This window comes from Alligator mississippiensis, chromosome 4 (genome assembly GCF_030867095.1).
Source record: "Alligator mississippiensis isolate rAllMis1 chromosome 4, rAllMis1, whole genome shotgun sequence".
Classification (NCBI taxonomy): domain Eukaryota; kingdom Metazoa; phylum Chordata; order Crocodylia; family Alligatoridae; genus Alligator; species Alligator mississippiensis.
In genome coordinates, this window is record NC_081827.1 from 89,147,616 (window position 1) to 89,155,818 (window position 8,203).

The 8,203-nt window shown below is 55.6% G+C and overlaps 1 protein-coding gene across 1 annotated transcript; it reads right to left on the reverse strand.

Annotated features, from left to right (window-relative positions):
• Nucleotides 1-2,162: 2,162 nt before the first annotated feature.
• RRP7A (ribosomal RNA processing 7 homolog A) lies at nucleotides 2,163-6,305 on the reverse strand. The gene is made up of 7 exons (XM_006269804.4): nucleotides 6,198-6,305; nucleotides 5,927-6,069; nucleotides 5,589-5,714; nucleotides 5,220-5,343; nucleotides 4,201-4,298; nucleotides 3,410-3,608; nucleotides 2,163-2,711 (listed from the first exon to the last, which is right to left on the reverse strand). The coding sequence occupies exons 1-7, from the start codon at nucleotides 6,253-6,255 to the stop codon at nucleotides 2,626-2,628; spliced, it is 834 nt and encodes a 277-aa protein (XP_006269866.1). The 5' UTR covers nucleotides 6,256-6,305; the 3' UTR covers nucleotides 2,163-2,625.
• Between the last annotated feature and the right edge of the window lie 1,898 nt (nucleotides 6,306-8,203).

Genomic DNA, 8,203 nt, shown 5'->3' on the forward strand with positions numbered 1-8,203 from the left:
CTCTCTTTAATCTCAGCCCATAGCGTTTTGCTCCAGTGCCTTTGTCCAGTCTGCGGCTACAGTTCTTCCCTGTGGGAGCAAGTACCAGGCAGCTCCTGGGGCAGAGGAGAGAGAAGCTGAACTCAGCGACAGTGTGAGTGCTTCCAGGGATTACTCAGGTAGTCCCCCAAAAATCTACATCACTGTTATCAGAACTGTGTTGTGCACTCTCCAATTATTAACCTGGCCCAGAGGGCACAAAGATGGAGACAGCACGTCCCAGGAACACTGCTATCTCCTGGATCTCTGACCAGTGCACAGTGGGAGTGAGGTGCCAGCAGAGCAACGAGCCAGTTAGCTGACCAGGGGCAACATGCAGAGGAAGGGGGCTTACGTCCCTAAACTGCTTCATCTACACAGGGTTTCAGCCATGGAATCGCTCCTGGAATTGGGCACCAAGCACCTCACCACTACGTATCCACTCCCCTGAGGTTCCATGTCTGGGTTCAAATCCCTGGTTGGCCCCCTCACAGCAGCTACTTGAACTCCCAACCCAAGGAAGTGCCTGGGGCACAAGGGCATTGAGGATAATCTGTGAGGCAGCTGAAGTAGGACCCCCCCCCAAAGCACAACTACAGAATCAGGTCCCAGTGGTAGAGCAGGAGCTTTCCCATTTTACAGGACAATTTACACCTTAGGGTCTCTGCTTCTGCTAGAGCTCTACACAGCAAAGCAGCCTGGGCACTTGGGCAACTTTACACATTCTGAATGGGAGAAACAGGCAGCAGCTGAGCAGCTGGTCTGAGACCATCTGTTGAGCCTCAGTGGTAGATTCAGGGTCCTAAAGGCAACAGAGGTACTCTTGTACTTCAGGCCTTCACATAGGTCCTTGGACCAATACTCTTCAATATCTTCAGCAGCGATTTGGACGAGGGAGTGAAGTGTACTCTGTCCAAGTTTGCGGATGACACAAAACTGTGGGGAGAAGTGGACACGCCAGGGGGGCAGGGAACAACTACAAGCAGACCTGGACAGGTTGGACACATGGGCGGAAAACAACAGAATGCAGTTCAACAAGGAGAAATGCAAAGTGTTGCACCTAGGGAGGAAAAATGTCCAGCATACATACTGCCTAGTAATGACCTGCTTGGTGGAACAGAAGCGGAAAGGGATCTTGGAGCCCTAGTGGACTCCAAGATGAACATAAGTTGTCAGTGTGATGAAGTCATCAGAAAAGCTAATGGCACTTTAATCGTGCATCAGCAGATGCATGACGAATAGGTCCAAGGAGGTGATACTTCCCCTCTATCGGGCGCTGGTCAGACCACAGTTGGAGTACTGCGTGCAGTTTTGGGCGCCACACTTCAGAGGGATGTGGATAACCTGGAGAGGGTCCAGAGAAGGGCCACTCATATGGTTAAGAGCTTGCAGGCCAAGCCCTATGAGGAGAGACTGGGGCACCTGGACCTCTTCAGCCTCCACAAGAGAAGGTTGAGAGGCAACCTTGTGGCTGCCTATAAGTTCATCATGGGGGCACAGAAGGGAAATGGTGAGGTTTTATTCACCAAGGCGCCCCCGGGGGTTACAAGAAACAATGGCCACAAGCTAGCAGAGAGCAGATTTAGACTGGACATTAGGAAGAACTTCTTCACAGTTCGAGTGGCCAAGGTCTGGAACGGGCTCCCAAGGGAGGTGGTACTCTCCCCTACCCTGGGGGTCTTCAAGAGGAGGTTAGATAAGCATCTAGCTGGGGTCATCTGAACCCAGCACTCTTTCCTGCCTATGCAGGGGGTCGGACTCGATGATCTATTGAGGTCCCTTCCGACCCTAACATCTATGAATCTATGAGATGCCTGCTGGCACAGTCCTCCTGCTATTAGCACCTGGTTCTGGAAATAGTCCAGGAGAGACTGCTCGAGGTAAAATGGGTTTTACTTCACAACCATCCTCTTCCCTCTCCTTTCCATCTGCACCTTGCATCCCTTATTTCATCTACCTCCAAAAAGCAGAACTTGTAATGAAAAAGCAGCTTCCCCTTCCCCTTTCCCTGTGGTGGGCAAGGATGCTAGTTTATTTTTGGCCAACAAAGTCACTGTCCCCAGCACACGACTGCCATTATCCCTGCCCACAGGAATGTGGGGAGCTGCTCTCCCACTGACAACAAAATAAGAGGCACTTAGCACTTAAGAAACACAGAAACACTTTATTTACAGTTCATCATGATTAACTTCCATGGCCTTGACTGAACAGGATCATCAGCCCCTTTGTTGTGGGCCCAGGGACACTGGCTGAGCTACGACCTGCTTTGCAAACAGGAGTCACCAGGGCAACAAGACACACATGGAGGATTGATACAGGGAGGCCCCATCAAATTTAACATGGGAGAGGGTAGAGCCCACACATGTATCAGGCTAAGGGCACACCCACACTGGGCTGATAGCACCGGAAGTTGGCACTAGCCTCCTGCCACTGATTCACCCTCCAGATCTTCACTTGCAAACACTAGGGATTTCCCCGTGGGGCCCAGGTAGCAGCAAAGTGGGTGGGTTGATGCCGCTGCACTTCTGAGCAGTCCCAGGTCTGCCATTTCCAGGCACTTCTCACAGCAGTGCTAACGTCCCAAGATGCTGCAGCCCATAGAGTGGCTCAATATGGCCGGAACTTGCGCTGGGCCTGCATCAGTGCTATCCTCTGCTTGTCCTCCTCAAACTTCTTCCTCAGCTGGGCAATGTCTGAGAAGCAGCAGGGGGGAGGGGGAGAAGAATTGGGGTCAACAGGCTAGAGCCAGAGAGCAGCCAGTTTCTCTAGAAGTGTTAACTCCAGCTACTCTCAAGAGCTCTTTGCACACCAGAGAGCAGATTCGGCCCTGGTGCAAACAGCCAGGAAAACTTGAGTGGGCACAAACCCCACTGGCCCCGGGTCCTGGAGGGAGAGGAATCAAGTCACAGCACAGTGCTGTCTACTCCTCACCTTTAGATAACTGCCTCCACATGGCCCATGAAGCCAACTGTATCCCCCCACAGAGATGGGAATAGGGAGAGATTGAACTTCTGCTCAGATGTGGGTGGACAGGGGCTCACGCACCTGCTATTACAGACTACTGTGGGCTCCATGCTCTGCCACTGAAGCAGGAGCCCACTGCCCCTCAGCACACTACTTGCCTTCGCTCCTACCCTGACTTGGGGTGGTGGCGTCCACCTGACATGTCAACGCTACACTGGGTTTCTTTGAGGGCCTCTCTCCAAACCCCAAACAGGCCCAACCCTAATAGGCCGAGCTGAAAGCATCAGCTTGGGCTGGCTGATTGCTGCCTGACAGCTCTCATCTGTTCTCTTACTGGTGATAAGCAGCCAGCTGAGACAGGGGCTGTTTGGACTGGGATGCTGGGGAGAGAAAAAGATGGGGAAGGACAGGAAGAGGCTCAACTCACGCTCCCGCTTGGTCTCACGGTGCTGCCAGGCATAGAAGTTGAGCAGCTCCTTGCGTGCCTTTTTCCGCTTCTCTCTTTCTAGAGCCCGTAAGTTGGCGGCCTCTGTCCGGGGGAGTCCAGGCCTTCGGCCCTTCCGTGTCACCTTCACCCAGCCTTCCTCATCAGGGACACCCTCCTCCTCCACAGCCTTGGCTTCTTCCTACACAAGGAGCCGGAGATTGTGGGGAGAAAGTGGGAGAAAGCAGCAGCAGCTCCGGATGAACCCACCACAAGATGGTTGGTTCCATTCCCAGCTGCCACCTCTCCAAGCACACACACAACAGCAGAACGAATGCTAGCACCCGCTGCTCTGCCCGGTGACAAGGCACAAGAGGCATTTTGGGGAAGCTGTGGAAATGAGGATGCAAACTCTACACCCTCAGTAGCATGGTAGTGGCTCAGAGGCACTGGGTCACCCAAGAATTGGTGCATTTGTGGAGTAGTCAGAGTACAAGTCACAGGGAGGGGTTCCAAAACTGAGGATGCAAGTCTCTGGACTCAACCCACAGGACTCAACCATCATAGCTACTGCCCAGCCAAGCACTGAGATACTGACTGACAGCGTGGTATGTTTTACAGGACTTCCTGCCCCAACACACATATGCAGGGGGAGGAGGAGAGAGGGGGCTCTATGAGTTGTTCTGTTCACCAGACATAGGCCAGGCAGCAGTGATTATTCCTCAGGAAGCCACCGGCTCCTGAGACTCTTTCCGAGACATGCCTGCCTAGTGCATGTCATCAGGCCTCCATACCTCTGCTACCTTCTGGTCATAGGCCTGCATGAAGGTGTCCACTTCAGCCTTCAGTTCCTCTGGATTCACCAGTGAAGCAGCGTAGCAGGAAATCCATTCTAAGCCAAGGAGGGAAGGGGTTAGTAGTAGCCCTTCCCTGACATCACACTTCACTGCAGCCCTGGAGAGAACAACCCTGGGGACCAGGGAAGGGCTGCACTTCCAGACCCATCAACCCTCAGGCCAAAGAGTCAGCAACAGAACCAGCTAATGACAAATGTGGCCACTGTGGCTTGCGCAAAGCAGGCAGCTGTTGCATGATCTAGGTGACCTACTCACTTTTTTCACAGAGGCCAATGAATGGCTATCCGATGGCAAGACTGACAACCTGAATTAGGCTGGATTTTCCTATAGCCAAGTGACTCCACACTTCACTGAACAGGCCACCCAGGTCCCAACAGCTCACAATATAACATGTTTTTTTTGTGAGAGGCTTCTTATTAGTTTGTCACATCACTCTGTACAGCAAGGCTGCTCCCAGCAGTGAGGAGGAGACTGTGGCCTTGGGGCTGAAGCATGTATGAACCTGATTCTACACAGACTCCACTGGGAGGGTGCTCCAAGGCAGACAGTGCACTGCCATCTATAAGCCATGCAGTGGTTTCTAGATGCACCATGTCTCAGAAGCAGGAGTTACCTTTAGCTTGCCCAAGACTGGGAATAAGAGTATCTCCTCCAAGCCAGGAGGACTCTGAAGATGCCAGGGAGAGGGTCTCCACAGTGACTATGGCACCACATGTAACCCCTCACCTCCCCTTGTACACACACCACCTCCCTGTACTGACCAGCTGGGGAAGACCATATCAAGAACTGTCTTCCTAACAGGGCAAGAAACACAGGGAGCACCAAACAAAAGAGGAGAAAGGCAAAGGCCAGCAACTTTCTGCTCATTATGGGGTTTAGCAGAGGACAGAGAGCTTGGGCAACACTGTCTCCTCTAGCTGACGAAGGCAGACCTGGAGATAGTGCAGGCAACTTACTGAGGATGCCGGTTTTCACAGGGCAACTCTCTGAAGACATCAGCAGGGGCTCGTGCGGGGAGAGGGAGATGGCTGCCTGGACCCTGGATGGGTTCTTGAACACCACGTAGGCCACCCGGAATCCCTAGGGAGAAGGGAGCGCGCAGGCCGGTCAGGGCCAGTTGGCTCCCGCAGAGGGGGCAGGCCCCAGAGCAAGATGGTGCTGCACAGACTCAAGGTCCAAGGCAGCAGCAGGCTGGCAAGGGACGATTAAGGGAGGACACCGGAGAATCCTGTATCCCTGCTCCAGGGTGCACCAGCCTGAGCTCCCCCACAGCCACAGCCCCAGCCCCCTTCACATCCCTCTCCTCCATCTCCCGCAAACTTTACCAAAATCCTCCTGAGATTGAAGAATTTGGACTCCAATACTTCTGCACTCTCTCCTGGCCCCGGCTTCTCGCACACCTGCACACTCTGAACGGCCCCGCAGCGGGAGAAGAGCCTGGACAAGCACTCCTCCAGGGAACGAGGAAGAGAATGGAAGGATTCGCCCACCGGGCCTCCCTTCAAAGGGGCCCCAGCAGCCCCGTGCGCCCCCAACCCTTGGCTCTGCCCCTCCCTCGTGCACCCAGCGACGCGGCCCGCCCCCTCCTGGCTGGACTCGCGCGGCTCGCAGGGCGCTCCCCGGCTCCAGCAGCGCCTGCCCTGCCCTGGGGCACGGCACTCACCTGCGGGCAGTAGGGCGGCACGTTCAGCACGAGCAGCGTGCGGCCGGGCGGGCGCGCGGGGTCGGCGCTGCACTGCACTCGGTGCTCCTTCACGTACAGATAGTGCGGGGCCCGCTGCCGCGCCCGCAGCCGCACCGGCACCGCTGCGGGGACACGCACCGCCGTCAGCGCCCGGCCCGGCCACCCCCGCCCCGCGTCAGGACCCGACGCCCTCCTCCCGCCCCACTCCACCCCGGGCCGGGCCGGGCCGGGCGCCCCCCGCCCCCATTACCCGTGTATCCCGGCGGCGCCGCTGCAACGGTCACATGCTTCTCCGCTGGGGCCGCCATCTTGGCCGCCCGAAGGGAACTGACGTCACTGCCGAGGGAGGGGGTGGCGCGGGGGCTGCCGGGAGCTGCAGTTCGGAGCCCGGGGCCGCCATTGATGGTGCATCACGTGATTGGAGCATAGCTCGGAGGCGCCTCAGCGCCAGGCGCCACGTGGGAGGCGGGAGGCGCCTGACGCACGTGGGCGGGGAGGTAGCAGGGAGAGGGGCCTTGAGCCGGCCCAGGGGCAGCTGTCGAAACCGGCTGTGATGCTGGGCCGCCGCCTCCTCCTCGGCTCGGTACCCGGCGGCTCTTACGAGAGCGGCCCCGCCTTCTTATCCCGGGATAAATATATCGCGCGTCACCACGGCGATGTGCACAGGTGTAGCAGGGGCCCTTGGCTGAGGACGGGTGGTGTCTTCCTGCTCAGGGCCTGCCAGAGCAAGGGCTGCCAAGTTTTGGCCAGAGTGCCTGAAGCACCCAGCCTGGGGCACACCTGTGCCTGGCAGAGCCACACGCAACCCTCTGGGCACAGGCTGTGGGAGGTGCTGGGGTCATTGGTAACACATAGGCGATGCACGCATGTGCATGTGCACCCCTTGAGACTGGCTGCTGGTGCCGGTGGAGCCTGTAGGTGGTCGCCATTTGCCAACCCCACTGCCACCAACACCACTAGTGGTGTCTGTGGGCCATTGCCGATTGCTGCCACTGACACTGCTGACTGTGTCTGCAGGTGGTCAACGACTGCTGGTCAGTGCTCGCCGCCCCCAACCCCGCTGCAGCCTCCTGCAGGTGGTCCCCACTCAGCATACCCTCACTGCCAGTGTCAGCGCAGCCACCTGTGGGCATTCCCCACTCACCGCCACCATACCCCCACTGCTGCCTGTGGACAGTCGCTATGACCCCCCAGCCTCAGGAGGCATGAGGCATTAATGGCCCTGCCCCAGCCCCTTCCCTGCTGCCAGAAGCCAGTACCAGAGCCCAGCCTGGGCTGGCTGTGGGGTGCCAAGCAAAATGACCTTGTGTGCTGGGGGTGCTAGGCCGCCGGAAGAGGGAAGAAGGGTGGTGTGTGCTAAGAGGCAGCAAGATCTGACGAGGAGGAGTCTTAAACATGGTGGGTGCAGAAGAAGAGGAGCAGCACTGTCCACAAGGGCACAGTGCTCTGTGCCAAGCAAAGGAATTACAAACAAGGAAGATTGGTGGGGGTGGAGAATGACATGGATGCCAGGACTGGATGGAGCTTTATAGACTAACTCTTCATCTTAAGGCACATTGTTGAAAAGTGACCAGTGTACAGCCAATACAGGCTAGAAGCCAGTTACTGCCATCCTTTCCAAGAAGACATTTGATACAAAACATGTGTGTGGATACAGTCATCCTTCCTGGAGAAACTGTAACCTGAACATATTTTCATCACAAATTAGCAGGGATGGACCAAGTGTTAATGTTGACAGTGAAAGAAAGACCTTTTTATTGGGCAAGTATTTAACAAGAAAGGTTAAGCTGGTGTAGTGGCTGTGGAGATTTGTTAGAGATGTCTTGTCTTCTGTTGTAAGCTAGCTGGAGCCTTTTTGAGAAGCATAGCGTACAAATCCAATACATACGTGCACAAATGGAAGTGTATTTTCTTGGCTTCAGTTTCTGGAATGGCCATGGACTGGATAAAGGGAAGTGTAGTGGATCGAAGCAATACAGAAATATGGACAGGACAACGAAGGCGACGCAACCTCTATTTTGCTGAGGGTGCTGCACTACTGACAAAAGTGTAATTAGAGATGATGGACAGGGTAGTAAAGGTGGGGGCACATCTTGCAATGGTCAGCATAGAAAAGAATATTTTGGGGGGCTATATTCTTCCCCCAGTGTCTGAAAAAATCTGAGGCAATCATGGAAAGTGAGGGTTGGAAGGGATCTCAGGAGGTCATCTGGACCAGCGCCAACTAGATCATCCCACTTGAGGCTTCTTTTGGCT

Coding starts and splice junctions, on each gene's coding strand:
- RRP7A (XM_006269804.4), bottom strand. CDS start 6,255: ATGGCGGCCCCAGCGGAGAAGCATGTGACCGTTGCAGCGGCGCCGCCG. Junction 5,344..5,588: donor TCAATCTCAGGAGGATTTTG/GTAAAGTTTGCG, acceptor CCTTCTCCCTAG/GGATTCCGGGTGGCCTACGT. Junction 3,609..4,200: donor ATGACCAGAAGGTAGCAGAG/GTATGGAGGCCT, acceptor CTCCTTGTGTAG/GAAGAAGCCAAGGCTGTGGA.